At 37.6% G+C, this 22,659-nt stretch overlaps 1 protein-coding gene across 1 annotated transcript; it reads right to left on the bottom strand.

The window, feature by feature from the left end:
- Positions 1-11,107: 11,107 nt before the first annotated feature.
- Positions 11,108-21,881, bottom strand: Nmbr (neuromedin B receptor). Its single transcript, XM_021175163.3, has 3 exons — positions 21,373-21,881; positions 15,067-15,415; positions 11,108-11,990 (listed from the first exon to the last, which is right to left on the bottom strand). The coding sequence occupies exons 1-3, from the start codon at positions 21,828-21,830 to the stop codon at positions 11,589-11,591; spliced, it is 1,209 nt and encodes a 402-aa protein (XP_021030822.1). The 5' UTR covers positions 21,831-21,881; the 3' UTR covers positions 11,108-11,588.
- Between the last annotated feature and the right edge of the window lie 778 nt (positions 21,882-22,659).

Genomic DNA, 22,659 nt, shown 5'->3' with positions numbered 1-22,659 from the left:
GTTTTTCTATCTGGGGTTGTCTCCCTTTGTTATTTCTTTATTGTTTCTATTTCCATTTTTAGATCCTGGATGGTTTTGTTCAATTCCTTTACTTGTTTGGTTGTGTTTTCTTGTATTATCTTTAAAGGACTTATGTGTTCCCTCTTTAAGGGATTCTACTTTTTTACCTGTATTCTTCTATATTTATTTATTTATTTATTTATTTATTTATTTATTTATTTATTTTTCTTTCTTTCTTTTTTAAAGAGGAAAAGATTTATTTTTTTCTTACACTTCCATGTAACACTTCATCACTAAAGGAAATCATGACAGGATTCTAGAAGCAGAGACCATAGAGCAATGATACTTCCTGCCTTTTCTTCTCTGGCTTGACTTGCTAACTTTCTTTTTGAGACCAAGCCCTCTTCCCTACTGTGGTGCTATGGTAGGATGAGCAGCTGGACTACATAGCCTGGGTCCTCCTATATCAACCGAGAAAGTACTACACAGACATGCCCACGGGCCATCTGATGGAGGGAAATTCTTCAACAGAAGTTCTCTCTTCAGAGATATCTTTAGCTTGTATTGAATCCATAATAAAAATCAACTAGCATCAGGCATGATGGCCCACACCTTTAATCAGAGCACTTGGGAGACAGAGACAAGCATATCTCTGTGAGTTCAAGGCCAACCTGGTCTACAGAGTGAGTTCCCAAACAGCCAGGGCTGTTACACACAGACACTATGTTTCAAAAACTAAATAGAAACAAAACTAGCATAAGACTGACTTCCCTACTAAGTCTGGAATTTGAGAGGAGAAAGTAGGAGGATGATCTGAACTCTGCAGCTCACTGCTTGCCTTGACGGATAATTAAATGATTGGGTCAATCCTGGGTCAAAGAGAAGAAGTACTAAATAATGGAGAATGGGTAAATCCAGTTTACAATGGCTTATCTTAGAATAAGATTTAATGGAGTGATGACAAATCTGTAATGTGACTGTTGCTCTTCAAAACTCTTCTAATTACAAGAGCAGAAACCTACTCAAAGTAGATCAAGTAAAAATAGGGACTGGTGGCTAACAGGAATGATACAGCCACTACACAGAGTCTGAGAAGATGTAACAGAGTTGCCAGGACAACACATAAGTCAAAGCCTGCAAACAGAGCATCCAGGATGTCTTCATGTGTCTTCTATCATTTCTGTGTCTGAGTCTGTTTTCTTCTTTCTCTGCTCTGTCTTCCTTTGCTTTCTAACCTCAGACATATTCCAGCAGTGACAAATTCAGTCCATACTTGTCTACTTCACTGCCTGACTTTAATATAACCTGGCCAGGAGTCTTTGGATTGCTGTGTGTGACTTTAGGTAGTACATTAGCAGTTACATATGCATGCTCAAATAGTTATCAGAGATAGAGGCAGTAAGATATCTATGAATTCAAGGTCATCCAGAGCTACATAGTGATCCCCAGCCCGGTCAAGGCAACTTAGTAAGACATTGTCTCAAAACAACAACAATACACAATGATGATGATGATGACAAAATAGAAAAATCCAGGGGTAAGAGAACAATAAAACAGTTTAATTTTTTTTAAATCCAATGGTCTAGTACATAATAGTCTTCATTAATCTAAGTGACTAAATGGGTGACTAACTAATGCAATTTCAAGTTTTAGATCCTAGATGGTTTTGTTCAATTCCTTCTCCTATTTGGTTGTGTTTTCCTATAATTCTTTAAAGAATTTTTGTGTTTCCTCTTTAAGGGCCTCTACCTGTTTACCTGTGTTCTCCTGTATTTCTTTTCTTTTTTTTTTTAATCTTTGAGAGTATAATATGATCACAATATTTCTCCCTTCCCTTTCTCCCATATGTTCCTCCTTTCGCCTCTTCATCCTGTATTTCTTTAAGGAAGTCATTTATGTCCTTCCTAAAGTCCTCTATCATCATCATGAGATGTAATTTTTAAATCAGAGTCTTGCTTTTCTGGTGTATTGGGGTATCCAGGGCTCACTGTGGTGGGAGAACTGAGTTGTGATGATGCCAAGTAGCCTTAGTTTCTGTTGCTTATGTTCTTGTGCTTGCTTCTTGCCATCTGGTTATCACCTGGTTTTTCTGTCTCTGACTGGAGCTTGTCCCTCCTGTGAGCCTGTGAGTCTGTGAGCCTGTGAGCCTGTGAGCCTGTGAGCCTGTGAGCCTGTGAGCCTGTGAGCCTGTGAGACTGTGAGACTGTGAGACTGTGAGACTGTGAGACTGTGAGACTGTGGTTTTAAGTGTTTCAGCACTCCTGCAATCTTTGGTGTGTTAGCACTCCTGGGAGACCTTTACTATCTGAGAGGGACTGGGGTGTGGGGCAGAACTGGGATCCAGATAGTGTGGCAGAGGGTCAGGCCTGGGCACAGATGGAAACTGGAAGGGTCTTGTCCCTGGCTGCTCCACAGTTCCTCGGTCCTGTGGGCTCCAGGCAGGTCCCACTTCTGCCCAATATTTGGACAGCAGTGGAGATCTCACCTGTGATCTTTGGTATGTTAACACTCCTGGGAGACCTGCTCTCTCTGGGCAGTACTGGGGTGTGAGGCGGGACTTGGGTCCTTAGCGTGGCACAGGGTCAGCCCCCCATAGGATTATTTCTAATGATAGTCTTATATACTCACAGATTGGTGACCAGTCCTATCTTCATCAGAGAGGCTACTGAGTGGAGCAAATTCAGAGATCCACAACCAAACATTAGGCAGAGAGCCCAAATTGGAGCTCTCCATTGGTTCTCTCCCCTTGGAGCTCTGAGAACCCAGGGGAAGTAGGGGAAGAAGAATTACAGGAGCCAGAGGTGTCAAAAACAGGAGAAAAGCATGGCCAATAGACATCTACTAAGCAGAGCTCACAGGGAACATAGACTGAAATGGCAATCATGGAGTCTCTATACTATATAGGTCTCCACTAGGTTCTTTGCACATATGTTATGTTTTTTAGCTTGCTGTTTTTATGGGACTCCTAACAATGGGAATGAAGGCATCTTTGGCTGTTTTGTTTGCCCTTGTAACTCTTTTGCTCTTACTGTGTTGTCTGTTCCAGCCTTGATATGAGGGTTTGTGCCTAGTGTTTTGTTTTGTTTTGTTTTGTTTTGTTTTGTTTTGTTTTGTTTTGTTTTGTTTTGTTTTGTTTTTGTATGTGTGTCTTGTTAGGCTATGTTTGGTGGATATCTCTGGAAGGCCTTCTCTTTTCTGAAGGGAAATAGGGGAAAAGCTGATCTGAGAGAGAGAGAGAGAAAGTGGAGTGTGAGGACTGGTAGGAATGGAGGGAAGGGAATCTGTGGCTAGAATGTATTGAAAATAGTAGACAAATGAGAGAGAGAGAGAGAGATTAAATAGATGTTGATAGATGATAAATAGATGATAGATATGATAGATAGATAGATAGATAGATAGATAGATAGATAGATAGATGAATAAATATAAAAGAAGACTCACAGTATAATCTGTAATTTTTGGTTCCAGGTTCTACTTCCATTTCTCACTGTGGCTTAAGACCTCAGGAAACCTTGTTACAATTTTTCAACTTGTCACCCTTTAGGCAGTCCATTCATTAGAAAAGATTGACTGAAGCCAATGTACATTTAATAATAAAATACATCTCTGGAGAATATACAGGGAAAAATGCCTTCTCTAACCACAGTTCAATCATTACAAATGGCAGGCATTTGTAATGCCATACAAATGGCATATAAATATATCAGTATAAAACTGCGAATATGACACGTGTAACCAACAGAAGCATGATGCAGGATTCATTTAACCCATGAAAGCAGAAAAGACTTTGATTTCAATCTTACAGAGTAGAGATTTCTAAATCTGAGCTGGTGAGCAACTACAAATTTCATATCTTCGTGTGTGTGTGTGTGTTTAGTAGAAATGTCAAACTCTAGTTTTAGAATGTTATCACAAGAATATGACAAAACTTTTGACAGATAAATTTTATACCAAATAAGTAATCACACATGCATGATGAAGAGAACAATGACAATCAATGGTTTCTTAGTATTGTATCAGGAACATTTAACTCAAAGAAAGACCCAAAAATCAAATCATAGCCAAGCCAGTTGTTTTGTAGTCTTCTAATTATAGCACTCATGAGACTGTTAATATATAATGAGTTAAAACCCAGCCTACACTGCATGAAGAGAGTCTGTCTCAAAAAATATAAACGTGATTAAGTCTAATAGTTATTACTTTAAACTGATGAAAAAGTGTGCTGGTTGTTTTCTGCCAACTTGACACAAATACTTGTCTGGAAAAAGGGAAACAGTTGAGAAAATTCTATAAGTTTAGCCTGTAGGCAAGTCTATGGAGTATTATCTTGATTAACAGTTAATGTGGGAGGGTCCTGCTCACTGTGGCTGTGCTAGTCCTAGGCAAGTGTTCTAGTATAATAATAATAATAATAATAATAATAATAATAATAATAATAATAAAAGTCAAACTGTTCAAACCAGTAATCAACATTTACCCATAGTCCCTGTCTCAATTAGTGCCACCAGGTTCTTACCTTGAGCTCCAGCCTTGGTTTTCCTCACTAATAGGTGTGATTTGAGAAATGGAAGATGAAAATAAAACTCATTTTTCCCCAGGTTGTTTTTGGACATTGTGCTTTATAACAACAATAGAAGCACTAAAGAGAAAACACTTTGGGATTCAAATTTTATTTGACTGAATTTAATTGTCCCTTTAAATTATGACAGTATCATAGCAGCCTTATTTATAATAGCCAGAAGCTGGAAAGAACCCAGATGCCCCTCAACAGAGGAATGAATACAGAAAATGTGGTACATTTACACAAAGGAGTACTACTCAGCTATTAAAAAGAGTGAATTTATGAAATTCCTAGGCAAATGGATGGACCTGGAGGGCATCATCCTGAGTGAGGTAACCCAATTACAAAGGAACTCATACAATATGTACTCACTGATAAGTGGATATTAGCCCAGAAACTTAGGATACCCAAGATATAAGATACAATTTGCTAAACGCATGAAACACAAGAAGAACGAAGACCAAAGTGTGGACACTTTGCCCCTTCTTAGAATTGGGAACAAAACACCCATGGAAGGAGTTACAGAGACAAAATTTGGAGCTGTGACGAAAGGATGGACCATCTAGTGATTGCCATATGCAGGGATCCATCCCATGATCAGCTTCCAAACGCTGACACCATTGCATACACTAGCAAGATTTTGCTGAAAGGACCCAGATATAGCTGTCTCTTGTGAAACTATGCTGGGGCCTAGCAAACACAGAAGTGGATGCTCACAGTCAGCTATTGAATGGATCACAGGGCCCCCAATGGAGGCGCTAGAGAAAGCACCCAAGGAACTAAAGGGAACTGCAACCCTATAGGTGGAACAACAATATGAAGTAACCAGTACCCCGGAGCTCTTGTCTCTAGCTGCATATGTATCAAAAGATGGCCTAGTAGGCCATCACTAGAAAGAGAGGCCCATTGGACTTGCAAACTTTATATGCCCAGGACAGGGGAACGCCAGGGCCAAAAGGGGGGAGTGGGTGGGTAGGGGAGTGGGGAGGGGTGGGTATGGGGGACTTTTGGGATAGCATTGGAAATGTAAATGAGGAAAATACCTAAAAAAAAAATTCCAGTGTTCAAGATTTTCATAGAACTATGGTTTTGTTCTCTTAAAATATACTTCTATAGTCAAGGAAGGCAATCTTAGCAATAAAGCCAAACTAATATAAAAATAAATAAATTAATTAATTAAATATGAGAGTAAATTAACATAGCAAGAAGAATTAATAATTCCATTATTCTGCAAAATCTCATAATTTCTATGTTGCCAAATTATCATGTAGTGCCTCAAAAAAATATCACATCTATTCTTTGAAACTTCAAATAGAATGAATATAGAATGAATTTAAAATTCTAAATTTCATATAATCATGTTAGCTTTATAAATTTAATCAACGGTAACTGCAAATATGATTGCTACATATACCATCGTTTTTGCTGATCAGCACTTCAAGCTACCATTTACTTATGCTCCTCTGCAAAACAATATAAGAGAGCTTCCTCCTTAAAGCTAAACCTTTGTAATGCAAACAACAAAAAATCCAATTGGTAAAATCAGCATCAAGGTATCCTGTGATAGCATTCCACTCTTCTACAATGTCAGCACTACAGTCTGACCTATACATAAATATTTAAGCTTCAAAACTCTCTCCAAAAACTGTTTCCAGTAAATTAGACACATTCATTATCTTTTGAAATTTAAAAAGAAATGGCAGGACTTAAGGATAGTGAAAGCATCTCCACTGTAATTATTAATGCTACTTTTGTTCTATGATTGCAGATAGGAAAAGAAAATATTTTCATGAGTATTTAGCAGAATTTTAGTTTTGACCAAACAATTACATAATTCCCTTAACAGGAGATAATATTGATAATGATACTTAGATTTTGAATGACCTAAGCATACAGGTCATTGGTGAGGGATATAATTATGAACTAATTTAAGCAGTAATCTCCTCCACTTGACATCAAAAGTCTGTTCTGAGAAGATTGTAGGATTTCACATGTGTGAACTCTACACTGATTTTATTAAATATTCTTACTAAAAATAAGTCACCATGATGTTCTTAAGCTAAAGATAAAAACAAGTAAAGAATTCAACACTATCATAAGCACTACAAAAGCATAAATATTCATTTCTCTAGTCATACATTCTCTTAAAATAAAATGTAAATTCTTGTCCTCTGTGAAGAAATATTCTGAGCCATTGAATTCAACACATTGCATTCATTAGTGCTGGTCTTGGCAAGATGCCAGACATGAGAACAGGGCTCTAATTTCTAAACACTATGGACAGCTTACTATAGCTTAGGCTAAAGTACAAAAGCAAATGGACAGATCTTTTATACAGTCCCCACTGACCTCCAGATATAGATTTGATTAAATAGATAATCAGAAAAAGTACTGTTGTTGGTAGTGTGTTGCAGAGATAAATGTGTGCTTTAAACTGACACACTCAATTTAATCAGATGTTGAATTTTATTAAGTATAAAACAACGTCATTGTTTGGCCATCATTGGCATGCTTTGTCATGACGAAACTCAATCCAATATAGCACCAAGTTTAGGATGATGAGTAGGTCTAGAGAAGATACAGGGTGGGATGAAAGTGATCTGTGGAATTTTTCCCCTATCTTCTTCACTCCCACAAGAGGCAGGTCTTGAGAAAGGAAAAGGATTCTTCTTTTCACCAGCACAGAAGTTAACATCAGAAAAATAGTAAAGGTTGTGTTACTTTAGTCTTCACAGTGTGGAACATGTCTGCAATCCAACCACAGGATACTGAATGCATGTAAGGGGACTGACATGGGAGGAAAGCAATACCTACCTCCAAAACAGTACAGCAAAACTGATGGATCATAATGTGAAGAACTTGCTTGTATATTGTATCTAGAAGAAAACAACAGAGTAGTACATGCCAGAAGCTAGCAGATCCCTAACACTGAGCTTAACAAAAATGAAAAGTTTTAAGTATAGGCTCATATTTCCAACTAATATTTTAGTATAATGAAAACTGAGTAGTTAAAACACCTTACTATCTGATTTTCAGATTGGATAATTTTGCTAATTTCTCTATCTGACTTGAAATTTGAGAGAACTCGAATGATTATAGGTTTCTTCTTTCAAATAGTTTTGTTGAGTATCAGTAAATAAATTATAAAATTCCCAAGTGACTTTAGCTTACTCAATTCTTCCACCATGAAGTAGTAATTTTTATCAATTTATTACCCAAGGGGAAAGTTGGGTCTTAGAAATAAAATCATCACCAAGATTGTGCTGTACTTGATTGCAAATTACCCACTAAAAATTAACATTTTGGTAAGAATACAGAAAAATTTTCTTGTTCAAAAGCCTGCTAAGATGCAGCATATAGAAAACAATGAAATAACTTGACAAAATAATTTAGAGAGTAAACACACCAGTTTGGTTATGTTAATAAGCACGCCTTTAATCCCAGCACTCGGGAGGCAGAGGCAGGCGGATTTCTGAGTTCGAGGCCAGCCTGGTCTACAAAGTGAGTTCCAGGACAGCCAGGGCTACACAGAGAAACCCTGTCTCGAAAAACCAAAAAAAAAAATAAAATAAAATAAACACCACGTCCTAGAAGAAGTCACTAACACCATAGTTGCAAACACATTTCTTTTGCTAATTTTCTTTTGCTCTTTTGTAATTTTACCCAAATAATTTTCAACCCAGAAATATATCATCTGGTGATGTCATCATTGTGAAATATCACATGCAATTATAGTAACAATGACAGCTACAATGTTATTAGATGGCTTCCTTTAATGAGCTCATCGGGGCATATTCAGTCTTACTTTGACTAAAATGTCCATAAGCAGTAAATGATTTCATGTAAATTTAGAAACCACCAGTAAGGAGGGATAAATGATGAGCTCTTCCTCATGTGTTTTGCCTGCTGGTAACACTCAAATTCCTTATGCATTGGATACAAATTAGAGCAATGCTCCTGTAAAGAGCTGACATAATGATCCTTATGAAGAACAGAGTGCTAGCTATCATAGTGTTTAATAAGTTTTCTGATCATCCCACCAGGTGACACAAGTCAATTGTAAAGTATGCTAGACAGTACCTTCTGTAAACATTTACTGTTATGCCAAGTGTTGTCTGACAACATCACATATTTAATCTTTGTAATGTTACTCACTATTCCATCTTATGTGTAGGAGATAACTGTGAGGTTAAGCCCTGTTCTCAAGCATATAGAAGGTATTTATTTCCTTCATGTCTCCTGTTTTAAGGAGGATGGTTGAATAATAAGACATATTTCATATACTCAATAAAAGTAAGACTGTTTACTCTATTTCAGACTGCTTTGCACCCTTCAGTTGGTTTACTATTGTTCTGTGTACTTCATAGGTAAGTTTGGACTAATTTACCCTACTATCATCGTTTGGCAGTAAGAACTGTCTTTGCTTGGTCTTTGCCATTGATATCTTTATAGGAAAACATTTTCATAAAATGTCTAGGGAAACTTTTTCTAAGACATTTCATAAATAGTTGTTTTTCTTACAAACATGAGTGGATGGATTCTTTTCTTTTATTAGATATGTTCTTTATTTACATTTCAAAGAGTTTCCCTCCTAGTTTCCCTTTCCTAGTTTCCCTCCGAAAATCCCCTATCCCCTCCCCTCTGCCCCTGCTCACCAACCCACCCACCCTGGCCCTGGCATTCCCATATACAAAATATCTCACAATTGTTTTCCCTTGAACTCTAAATTCTTAGGAATTCATAATTAGTATATGTATATACCCTTTTAGTTTTAATGTCATATAAAATATTATAGGATATATGCATGTGTTTTTACAACATATCATATATTTCTACATACATGAAACTAAAAGAACCACTATGATCTATGTGAATGAGTCTTGTAATGTTTCCTATGTGTCCATTATCACCTTAATATTCTTCATGGACATTCCTAGGCGACGATTCTACTGATTGCAGTGAGTGAACTTTAAAATATGCAGGTGCGATGGCTCAGTGGGTAAGAGCACCCGACTGCTCTTCCGAAGGTCCGGAGTTCAAATCCCAGCAACCACATGGTTGCACAACCATCTGTAATGAGATCTGACTCTGTCTTCTGGAGTGTTTAAAGACAGCTACAGTGTACTTAGATATAAGAAAGAAAGAAAGAAAGAAAGAAAGAAAGAAAGAAAGAAAGAAAGAAAGAAAGAAAGAAAGAAAGAGAGAGAAAGAAAGAACAGAAGTTTAAAAGATGTTCAAAATCAACTTCAACTCAGTACACATTGTGTGAGACCATGGTAAATACACCAGCAGCTTGCCTGAAACTTGCAATCAGATGTAGACAGCTACAACTGAATGGCAGTAGAGTAGTGGGTACGATGTGGGATCTGCTTTCATATTCCAAGTTATCCACACAGCAGAATAATCTTCTCCAAGTTACTACCTATAGCTGAGTCTCAATTTCCCAACCTATAAAATAAAGAAAACAGGAACTACTTCACAGGTGTCCTTTCCATGAACTTAAAGGAAGCTAATGGCCAAGTTTGTATTTCATTAATGTATTACCATTCTCATTTAATTTGTAGAATTGTATCATCATCCTGAATCAAGATCCCCCTGAATTTGAGCATCTACATAACCTAGAAAATTAGTCGCATCTTTTATTCTTTTAAGAGTTTATTTGAAGAAAATAATTATATATGAAACTCTGGTAACAAACCCAAAAAAATAGCAAACACTTGATTAGTATCTATTATCATTCATATTATCAAATGCTATAGGTAAATTGTTTACATTTATTTTTCAATTCCTGTGCCCAGATGATTATTTCATGCCTTTACTGTGGGTTAGGGATGTTTAAAGGGAAGCTTAATGTTCCAGAAAAATCACCTTAACTCATTTGGAAGGAAATATAGCATGAAAAATTCAAGTATTAGACATTTTGTATAGGTAGCATTTAGAGTTTAATAAAGGCAACACTTATATTTTGCTTACAAATGGAAAGATGTTTATTTGGAGAAAACTGTGATATCATGCAGAGAAAAAAATGCCTGAGATCCCATACATTTGTAAGTTGGCAGATGCAAGAGCAAATGCTCATCAGAATTATACAAATCTTATTATCTATGCAGAACCAGTCAATTTGTATCGAATTTAGGTGTTCACAAAAATTGTCATGCAAACATATAAGTAACAGTATTGAAATTTGGAGCATATTGTATCTCTTTTACACATACAGGGTGACTCACATTCATATATCAATTTATAATTCATAGTAAAATGCCATCACACTTTCCAATACAATATCTAGAACTTACAAACCTTTCTATAAATTATAATTATACAAAGAACAATAAATATTAATGAACAATTACTAAGCTCCACTTTGAAAATTTTTTCAAATTAAGATATATATATCTAATATATATACATATATATATACTAATTATGGATAAAATTTACTCGGAAGAATGATGTAATTTATATTTCAAAAAATAGGAGTTTAATTATTACCTCTCATTAAATTACAGAGTCATTATGGAAATGTTCTCTATGATTTTTTTTTTTTTTTTTTTTTTTGGTTTTTCGAGACAGGGTGTCTCTGTGTAGTCGTGGCTGTCCTGTAACTCACTCTGTAGCCCAGGCTGGCCTCGAACTCAGAAATCCGCCTGCCTCTGCCTCCCGAGTGCTGGGATTAAAGGCGTGCGCCACCACGCCCGGCTCTCTATGATTTAAGATAAAAGGAATTTAAAGTAAATATGCCACATTTGCTTGTTTAAACACCTTAAATCTCAAGGGAATTTGTAGACCAATGTTAGCAGAAGATATGTGAGTTATGTGTGTGCAGTATAGACGTGTATAGTGTAATGTAAAATTCTTTCTATTCAGACAAAAGTATTTGCTTTGCACTTGAGTCAATCATGAGCTCTCCTGATGAATTAGCTAGGGAGCAGTATAAATGTGGACATTATTTAGTTCTGCTTCGCTCAGTAATAATGGAAAAACTTTGAAAATGGTATTTTCCAAGAGTGAATTAGATGGTATCCCATCACAGTGCTATTTCTTGCTTTGTGCTATGTCCATTGAGCAGGACAGAATTGGTCACCACATTCTTTGTATTGCTTTTCAGAGAAGTCATTCTTACTGCTGAAGAACTGAGGAGGTAGCTGGTGGACCTCTCGGGATAGGACTTCCGCCCACAACAGAGCTGGCTGTTGAAGTGCTTCCTAAAGCTTTCGCTGAGCAGGTAAAGAGCAAAGGGATTGACACAGGAATTGCTGAAACTCAGAACACGGGCCACTAAGGTGACGATCATGTGCCCAAGAGAAGGATCTATCTCCTTGTAGTTGAAAGACCTATACAAGTAGAGTACGTGGTTGGGAAACCAGCAGAAGACAAAGCAGCCCACAAAGACCAGAACAATCTTAGCCAGGCGTTTCCGTGTCTCCATCTGTGAAGAGCAAAGACACCCACTGGTCAAAAGGAAATGGAGTCAGCTGCAGCCACAGAGGCAAGGTTAGTCAGGGCATGAGATGATCCCAAACACAAGAACTGTATCCTTACCTCATCAGCTCATCAAAGTGATTGCTCTAACAGCTTGACCAGGACAATTATGGTTACTACATCATATTCTCCTGAATATATTTACTATTACACAAGATCAGATGATAAATTATAAATTACTATCTTCATGTCAAACAGTAATCTTAATGAATGCCTTAAAATGTTTTCCCTTTACTTAAGATAGGATGATGTTAGTAAAATCATAAATTATTTTGTTTATATTAAAATAATAAATTAAACAAAATACACTCAAGTGTACATATTTTCTAAATATCAGGGTATTTAAACAAGTAAAAAATGACCTGATGAAAGAGGACTAATTTTTATGCTAGATATCACTATCTATTTATCTCCTCTGCCCCTCTTTAATACAAGTAGATAATAAAAAACAAACAAATAGACATTGATTTAGGCTCCTAACTTACAATTTTTTTTCTGGGACTGGAGAGATGGCTCAATGGCTAAAGTCATATGGTGCCAAACCTGACAAACTGAGTTCAATATTCATGACCCACATGGTAAAAGAAGAACTCCAAAAAAACTGTCCCTCAAATTGTTACACACACACACACACAAACACACACACACTATGGCATGCATATGCATGTTTACACACACACCACAAATAGATGATAGATATATAAATGGATGGATAGCTATAAATAGATGATACATACATACATACACAGATAAATACACAGATAGATGCATAGATATATAGATGACAGATATATAAATGAATGATAGCTATAGATAGATGATAGATACAGACAGACAGACATAAATAGATACATAGATACACAGATAGATACATAGATGATTGATAGATATAGATAGATAGATAGATAGATAGATAGATAGATAGATAGATAGATAGATAGATAAAATAATTTTTAATTTCTAAGAAAAATATCAACACTAGTACGATAAACTGGATTAGATTTTAGGGTTGTTTTTAATAGAATGCATACTATGCTTACTGCTTTGTAAGAAGGTCCTCAGGGATGAAATACGTAGTATTCAAAGTTAGACATTTAATATTTTAACCTAAAGTCTAGAGTACAAGATTTAGATCTTATTTCCCATTTGCTTAAATTGTTAAATATAACAGTGTGAGTGGGCACAGTAGATCAGAAGACACTAACAGCAGTCACTACACTTTCTGAGATGAAGCCATTAGTCAGCATTCAGAATACTCCAGAAAGAACTGGAAAGTCTGAAAGGCAGGGTGAGTGTAGCCGACACTCATGAGGGATGCTGTGGTAGTGATGATGCATCTCAGTGGGCTAAGCTGGACAAACTAACCATTTTAAGAAGTGTGAGTGTGGAATTTAGAATCCTCTGTGTGGCCTCTCTAGATGATGCAACATGGCTTTAAACTTCCATGGCAGTCTGAAGCTAGAGATACATTTTCAGGTAAGCTTTGAGATGGTGTCTTAGCAAGTGTCAAGAACCAGTTACCCAATCAGAGCTTATAAGACTTCAAAGAGAAACTTGCAACAAAAAAAAAAAAAAAAAAAAAAAAAGATAGAACTGATGATTCAAAAGAGAGAAAAAAAGCTGTGACTATACGAGAAACTCAACTTAAAAGAAATAAAAAAAAATCAAGTGTCCCATTATAATACAAATTGGATTACAGAACTCTGAGTGAAGTATACATAAAGGACACGATGCTCCTATAGCATGGATATTTGGTTTCCAGGATCCCAGATACATGGGTAACAAATCATTCATTTATCTGAAACATTGAGTCACTAAGTCTTTAAAATGAGTTTCAACTCTTCATGACAGTTCTTAATTAATGAAGGCTATTCTGCACCATAGCAACCTCCACCTGCTTCTGATCAGTGGCTCACAGCTCCATTCTCTTACTCCATCTAACCCACCACTAACATTTTAGTAATCTCGGATTAAATTTGTTTGCCTTCAAATTGGCAACAAGTGTCCATCACCTCTCTGTAACCTTGGTAGTTACAGGAGTTCTGACCCCTTAGAGTTTTCTCTCCAGGAATATGGAAATATATAAGAAACTTTCACACTAGAACATTTGTTCACTTTTGCTTTCACACAAATAGCATTAACCAAAATTATTAGTGCATTTTCTTTAACAACAACAACAAATGTAGCTAATCTACATGTTACCAATTTTCAACTCCTGTATGATCTTTATGGAAAAGGTTGAACAGTTACCAACCACCAAGTACCAACCAGCAGCTGCCTTTGGCTTTACATTCATTCTCTCTGCTTCTCTGCAGTTTCTAGAGCCTCCTCTAATGCTACCCACTCAAGCCTCATGATCAGCCCTTGGCACTGCCCCATGATCATTAAAGAGATATCCTTCTTTGCTCTTTCTGATGCCCTTACAGGGATACTAGAAGAAGATAATCAATTTATTCTTAAAATGAAAAATTTTCAGATTGATGATCTTGAACTTTGTAAAAATATTTTCATGTAAAAAGCTTAAAAACAAACATTGATTTCTTTTTATTTATAATTCATGCATGTGTATGCATATGTATTCATGGGTGTGCATGTGTGTATGTGTGTGCATGTGCATATGTGTGGAAGTCAAAAGCTGGCATACATGTATTTCCTGCTATCATTCTCTATCTTTACAGATTGGTTCTGTCACTGAAACCTATGCACACATAGTAGATTAACTGACCAGTAAGCTCCAGGGAACATCCTGCCTACAACCTTCTCCCTCCTGCTGTTAGAGTCACAGCCCATGGCCAGGTAGATCTCTTCACCATGCTATGCAAGCACATGTAAGAAATTCCCCAAGAATCCTTTCAGCTAAAGCAAATGAATGCCCAGGTCTGTCTTTGTATTTCATAGGATGGACAATCCATAAAATAAAGCAGAAAATAGCAGTCACTAATTTTGACTAGCATCCTTACAAATACACACATACACACACACACACACACACACACACACACACACATCCTGAATCAGCTTACCTGCTTTTTGGTATGTTCATTGTATTCTCCAGGAAGATTGTGTGCACTTTTAATTAAAGTCTTTGCAATATGATAATAATAAATGCTGATGATAACAAGGGGTATGAGGAAATAGACAAGAAAAATAAGCACAGAATGAATCTTTGGGTGTAACTCATCTGTTTGTGGGTAGGGTATGCATGCTGTGAAACTGCTGTTATCCAAGCTACCAATGCGTGCTACTTCTGAAAACACAGCTTCAGGGACCGCCAACAACACAGAGACCACCCAGATGCCCACTGCCTTCAAACTGGTCCACAGCAACACACCAGACGTCTGCATGTCCATGGGGTTCACGATAGCTCTGTACCTAGGACAAAAGTCTCAAGTTACTCTCTAGGAAGGAAGGAAGGAGAAAAGGAGGAATGGAGGTGGGTAGGAAGGGAGAGAAGGAGGGAGGGGGAGGGAGAAGAAAATAAATCTCACTGGCAATAGAGGTGCCAACACTTTTTCTCCCCTGGCCATTTCCTAATGTATGGAATATACAAATTCCCTGGCATATCAGTGTCTACAATTCATTGCAGGGTTTATTGGCACAGAACACAAGAAGAAAGAAGAAAATATTTAAAAATGGATTTTTTTGAGCAGTGGAAACTGGCTTTTTCACAATGACTTTGTCTTAAGTCAATGTACAGTACACATTGAATGTGACCAGCTATTAGATTTTATATTTAAATACTTTCATTTCCAACCTATCATTATAATGCTATCTAAGGAAAATAACTGAATTACCAAAGGTCCACAAAGCAATGCATTTGCGTTCTACCTTGATTCTATCCTCATAGATTAGGTGTTTGGGACTTTGAACATTTTTCCTTAGCATCAACAAACCCTAGACCAGAGCGAGATTTTTCTCCACAATCCAATTGAGAAAACTGATAACTGAAGGCTTCCCTGTTTTTATAGATTAGTTTAATTGTTTTAGATCATACAGAAGCCTCTCTTCTCATCTCTTGTGTATTGGTGGTAATGTGCAGTAAGATCAGGTGGTACAGGACTCACATTCTGAGATACTGTGTCCTAATCCCTACCTATCATGCCCAATTCCACACTTTTAAGGAGTGAAAACTCAAGCGAACCGAATTGTACAAAAGCAAGTTATATTTGTCTTTAAAGGTATTTGAAAGTATATCTAAGAGATAATAATATATAATAGAAAGGAATTTCAGTCAGACTAATTTGTTATTGCCTATGATATCATTTAGAAAAGAAGTTTAAGTCCTCTTTATTTTCACTGTGAAGTATGGATAAAAACATCTCCCTCCTGACAGTTACATATCTATTGACTGATAACGCTTATCAGATAACTCATAAGGGCAAATTACCAAAATACATACATACATCGGTAAGGTGGCTGAATGTAAGTGTTTAATTGAGGAGGAGGAATAAGACGGATATTCAATCTCTATAACAAGCCTTCTTTTAGATAGCAAAGGACCAAAAGGGACATTCTCAATGCCCTTCATATTTTTAAAAAATAAAAGGAAGATGCCTTTCTCCATAGCATATCTGGTAATACACTTTCAGAGAATTAGTTATAGGTAAGTTAAAATACTAAATTAAAATACCCTAGACTTGGTGAATTATGAACCCCAGAAAGTTATTATGCAGTCTGGAAAGTGGAAAGTCCAGGATGAAAGCTTTGACAAGTTCAATGCCTGGTGAGAGAGTTTTCCCTTGATGGCAAATGTTAGATCCAAAGCAGGCCCCCAAAACGACAGTGCTGGTAACAGTGTCCTAAACAGAAGGATGCTGGCTGGGTAAACAGAAGGATTTTATGGGTAAACAGAAACCTAAACTCGTCATTCCTCAGGACTTTTTTAAACTGGTTTTTGTTACCAGGAAAGCCACTACCTCCCTTCTCCCCTAACAGTCAACTACCTGGACTGCCTGGGCAAGGGCATCTCACTCCTGATCAGTCTGAGCATCCTGATCTGCTCAAAGACCCCCATCCTGGGGATTGTCATATAAAACCTACTTGCTTTCCAGACCAGCTGTTAGCCTCTGTTCTTAGAGGCAGCCTGGCACCTTGTTCCCCCAAAAGGCTTTCTTTCTACCCACAGAGTGGTCCAGTTGGTGGTTTCACTGTGCCCTTGCTCAAAGTACATAAGTTGTGTCTTCTACCGGGTCCTTCTGGGGTACTTCTCAAAACAGCCCTACTCTAAAGACCTAACCACACCCTGAAGGTCCTATTACCTATTACCAATGCTTTGTTGGAAAAGATTGTGGTTTATGAATTTTAGGAAGACGCAAATCTTCAGATTACAATATGCACTATGCCCCTAAAAAGATGGTAAAGAAACTTAAAATCTTATTAGATTACTGGCCATAGGCCAAAATTCATTTAGGAAAATAAATCCAGCAGGAGAGTGGGGCAATGATAAGAGGGACCATTTGAACAGGGATGACTCTCTTCACCTCCAGCAAGAAAGATGAGTTATAGCTCAGGAAATCTCTTAATAATATCTAACAGAATGAAAAGACAGTAGTGTAAATTCTATAAACAAAGAATTACAATACAAAAAGAACAGGTTACCTACCAATGCTATCAGTGCTGTAATACAGCTTACAATTATTGTTTGTGTTTGTTTGTTGGGGAGGCAGAAGTACTAGAAAAAAAACAGGATATCATGTATGCAAGGCAAGCAAGCACTCTACCACTGATCCATAGATCCAGCTGTGAAAGAATATTAATGCTGCTAGTATATCTTTAAAAGTATATAAAGAGATAAGTAAAGCCATCTAATGCATATTAAAGTGGGCATGCTTTATCATGCTTTCTTCAAATATTTACATAAAACATAAGAAAGATGTCCTTCAGCAAAAAACCTATTTAATTAAACTCTGCAGTATAGCAAATATGTGTAAGCTGTTACATTTTTCTCTTACAAATAGTCTCAGAGAGATATTTCTAATTGAAAGCGGAATTAAAGAATAGCCAATCCAAAGGCAGATATAGAGATGTATAACCATCATTCATTTATTAAGCATCAATAGATTTACTCATCAGTTTGAATCTCATTCATGTCTGTATGGGGTATAAATTTAATGGAAATATAAATTTGAATTTAATCATAATACAAATTAGAGAATTAGCTCATTTTTACTTCTTGAAAAAAATGATCAAAACATCTCAAAATCTGTTTCTTTAAGCATGTCTACTTAAACTTCCCTTTCTTTGCTTATCAAGCTTTATTGTACAGAAATGAGGCCAGCAAAAGTCCAGGTGTGAACCATATGTTGACAGAAGCAAAGCTATTTCTCATTATTGCTTCTCTAGTGCACAGGAGAATGCAGAGAGCACACCGTGGCTTCTCAGTAAATGGTTGTTGGCTTGAGTAATAAGGACAACGTTAATGAAGAGCACCTGTGGTAAGCGGAGCACTGGGTTAGGATAGAATGGTAGTATACAATGGTCACTGTCAAGTGATGTTCAATGGACATCAAGCTTCCAAGTCATCTATGACCGCTGTGCAATGAGGAGGGTTGACTGGACTTTTCCAATAATTGAATAAGGCAGAGCCTCTAAGATAAGAGTTGAGACCTCATTCTGCCTTTACTTTACTAATATTTTTCAGATCTGCACGTAAGTCATGCTTAGAAACAATTTTCAACAGGACTGATGCAGCAGTGGGCATTTGTGCCTCAGGCTTCCTGCAAGCTGTCCAGAGTAGGGGGTGCACAATCACAGTGAATTTCTGGAAACAACAGAAGTCTGCTATTTAGAGAAGCATATGCCTTCTCTTAAAGCATCATGTCATGTTGAAACTCTTAGTCTTTTTTTTTCTAAATAGGTAACAGTAAATTAGGAGCATATGTTTTGTATTATTCTATCACACCTTTCCCGGCAAAATATGTACAAATAAAGGCGGCACTGAAGATCCAGCTGCAGTAATATCCAGCCTGGCACATTCCCTCCTTACTTACTATGTGTGACACAAATAAACAAGTAATCATGAGCTATAACTAAGTTATGGAATCAATATTATTAATACTCAGCAACAACACAGTGCATCTTAAGTCAATGATGTTCCTTCTAAGAAGAAGGAACATGGAAGCAACCTAGCAGTGATTAAAATCAATTGAGTAAAAGACATAATTTACTGCATTCTGGCATAAGATAGCATATTGTATTTAATAATAAAATAATAAATTAGATGCAGAAATTGCAGTTCTTTCTGTGACTATGACTCTATAAAAATCACAGCTGGATCCACACTATAAGAGGTAACTTTTCTTTTTGAGATGACAATTCAAAAGCTCTCAGAAAACGTAATCACCTTTCCTTAAAATACAGGTCACCCTATAGTTGTCTACTTTCACTTTCCTTACACCTGTTTTTTTTTCCCCTTTTTGTCCCTGTTATATGTTTTTGACATTTTTAAAAATTTAAGCTTCCAATAAAACCCAAATTGAAAACAGCCAGGATACTCAATTGTCCATAAGAGGCAATCCACCAGTCTTTATCATTATAATCCCCCTGGTATGCATATGATGACCTCAAAAAGTCCTAAATACAGGAGGCTCTTCAGTCTTGGGTCTCTGAGCCAGGCAAACTTGTTTCCATGACAATAGACTAGAAAACTTGTTTGCAATAAACTCAAGCTCTGATCTTGCTACAAATGCCACCCTTTAAAAAGGAATATAGATCCTCTTTTTGAAAGGATGCTTGGTGTAGATTTCACTGATGGTGTTTGCTAATATTGTGTTTTATTCTAATTAAGTTTATTTCTTTAACAGTCTGATTAGAATAGGTCACCTGAAGAAGGGCAGCCCAGCTTCAATGTCATATTTTAGCTTTGAAGTTCAAGTAAACTTTCTGAAAGATAATGGAACTGGTACCAAGAAGACAAAATAAGGTTCATAAGGTATTTAACAATTTTAATCACTTTTCCATGAGCATTTAAAAATTACATATTTTATAAAATAAGTATCTACGTCACAACAACAAAAGACCCTCCACGGAATATTGTCTTACTTCCAATAAAAGTAACTCTTCAATTCCCAATTGGTATAAGGACATTATAGCCAGTCCCAAGAAACTCAAATCCAAACTCATTAATAATTCAATATGCAAAATAATAAGGTGAGTGAATATCATTTTCAAGTTAAATTGTTTAGCTAAATAACTTCATTCTGTCCTTCATCCCCAAGGCAATGAAACCACAGCTCCAAAAATGATACCTAATTATATACACTGCCTCCAGTCACCCACTCAGACATTCCTTCCTGCAAAGACCCGAAAGCACGATGCAGGCAGCCAGGGATAACAGCTGTAGCCTCCTAGGTTTTCCTCTTAGAAATCTCAGGAGGACTTACATTATCCAAACTTAAGGATCTGCACATGGAAAATGACAAGTGGAACAATGGATATATCACAGTGCTAGAGTACGTGGAAGCAGATTTGTTAATGAAGGTTGTGTTCATAGCACTGTCTTGAGACGTTAACATTTAGCATTATAGGGGGTGGGGAGGAAATCACTTGATTTCAACAAGAAATAGAAAACTATAATATTTTTTAAACGAGATATGAGAGTCTATTTTTTTAATTTAACAATTTTTTATTAGATATTTTCTTCATTTACATTTCAAATGCTATCCGGAAAGTCCCCTATACCCTCCCCCGCCCTCCTCCCCAACCCACCCACTCCTGCTTCCTGGCTCTGGCATTCCTCTGTACTGGGGCATATAAAGTTTGCAAGACCAAGGGCCTCTCTCCCCATTGATGGCCTACTAGAGTCTATTTTTTGAAGAATACCTATTGTTCTAATGGTTTCCCTCAGACTAATATTTACTTCATATTGTAAATAGTGCATAGGCTGAACTAAGCAGCTTCCTAAAGTTAAACTTAAAGTTCTAACATAGAAGAATGCCACCCTACTGAATCAGTAAAGTACACTGTGCGGGCTTGGAGAAAAAAAAAATTCCAGGAGACAAGTGAATTTGAACTTGTTCTATGCTGTAGATTTTCTGTGCATAGTAAGGTTCCCCAAGTGTGTGGAGGAATGCAGGCAAGTTTAAAGTTGGTGCAATTTTAAGTATTAAATACTTTTTTGTAATTTTAAGCTCCACTTCTCATTATGTTTTAATTCGACTCACTAAGCTTTCCTTATATACATATACTTTCCTTCCCCCCACCTCTACCCTAACCTTTCCCAACATCCTTTTCTTGGTAGCACACTCCAATTTCCAGTCATCCTAGCCCCGTGCCCCTGTTCATCTCTTTTCCAGTCTGCCCCTTTGCTACCTGTAATTTTTTTTTTTTACCTGTCAGCGCTGAGGGCAGTGAGAGTGAACACAGAAACCCCCACCGAGGTGAGCTGGATGGCCGGGATGAGTTTGCAGCCCAGCTTGCCGAACACCCATTCATCAAAGAAGTAACGGGAGGCGTCCACTGGAACGCAGGTCAGCAGCAGCAGCAGGTCCCCAGCCGCCAGGTTAGAGATGAAGATGTTAGGGACATTCCGCATGGCGCTGTTGGTGAGGAATATCTTCACCAGCATGATGTTGCCCAGCAAACCCACCGAGATGATGATTAGGTAGAGGGATGGTATCACACAGCGGATCACCAACTCCGCGGTGGTCCCATCTGAGTCAGGCAGGAAATCCTTTTCCCACACCTCGGGTACCAGCTCGCTCTCATTCGCCTCCGTGGGAAAGGAGAGGTTGGGGAGAGACCTGGGGGGCATGGTTTCTTTTCCCAGGGAACTCGCAGGAGTTTTCATGCACTCGCGCGTCTCGAAAGTGCAATGAGCTCGACGTGGGTTTAGTTAATTTGTCTCTGATCCTGGCAAGTTTGTGGCTCCTGGGACTGAGCCACCGCGCTGGTCCTGCAGAGAAGTCTGTGCGCGCTGCGCTCCAGAGCTTCCCCCTAGAAGAGGTTCCCTTCACTGCCGCTGGTTTGCGATTTAAACTCAAAACAATAAGCAAAGCGGTGGAGCCTTTTTTTTTTTCTATCTGTAAGGCTTAGTTTCCGCTATTAGAGAGCAGGAGAACAAAGGTCAGTCCCTGTGGGACCCAGAGCCATACCTGCCTATCTGGTCCACCCCCCGCACCCCAGAAACGGAAACCATCCACTGAAAAGCTGCCACTAACTCTCTCATCTTGTGTTCTCCGCACAGCTTTGCTCTTCTCTCCACCGATCCTGTTGTACAACTGTGTAGAACTGAAGGGTGGCTGAATCTGTTTTCATTCTGTGTGCCCATATACATCCATCCTCAAGCGACTCCAAGCAGGAAGTTTGTGAGCCTCTGAGGATTGGAGATCTGAGTTGGCAGGTCCCCAGTGCTCAAACACTGAATTTAGCGAGCCAGCCAGGGACAAAGACTCCTCTCCACTCTATTCTATCATCCTCTGACTCCCTCCACCCCAAGTCTGGAAACTCTTTACTATAGTTGATGCATCTATTTTATTGTGATTCAGCATGCGTTAAGTAAGTGCACATCTCTTAGATGTATGCTCTACTATCAGGACAAACAGTCTAGAAAAAAAAAAGCCCACCATTATGTCTTCCTTAGCCTTAGTTGGCTCTCTCCTTGGGATAGACCTTTTCAG

The sequence above is a fragment of the Mus caroli genome, unplaced genomic scaffold (assembly GCF_978045245.1).
Source record: "Mus caroli unplaced genomic scaffold, Mus_caroli_1 scaffold_9, whole genome shotgun sequence".
Taxonomy (NCBI): Eukaryota; Metazoa; Chordata; class Mammalia; order Rodentia; family Muridae; genus Mus; species Mus caroli.
The sequence above is the reverse complement of the archived record's forward strand: the minus strand, read 5'-3'. Positions and strand labels throughout refer to the sequence as shown.

What these genes read in the sequence shown, in the direction of transcription:
- Nmbr (XM_021175163.3), bottom strand. Translation starts at nt 21,830, where the DNA reads ATGAAAACTCCTGCGAGTTCCCTGGGAAAAGAAACCATGCCCCCCAGG. An exon ending in ACTGCCCTCAGCGCTGACAG is followed by an intron (nt 15,416 to 21,372) that starts GTAAAAAAAAAA and finishes CTTTTGTCCTAG; the next exon opens with GTACAGAGCTATCGTGAACC. An exon ending in ATGAACATACCAAAAAGCAG is followed by an intron (nt 11,991 to 15,066) that starts GTAAGCTGATTC and finishes TGCTCTTCACAG; the next exon opens with ATGGAGACACGGAAACGCCT.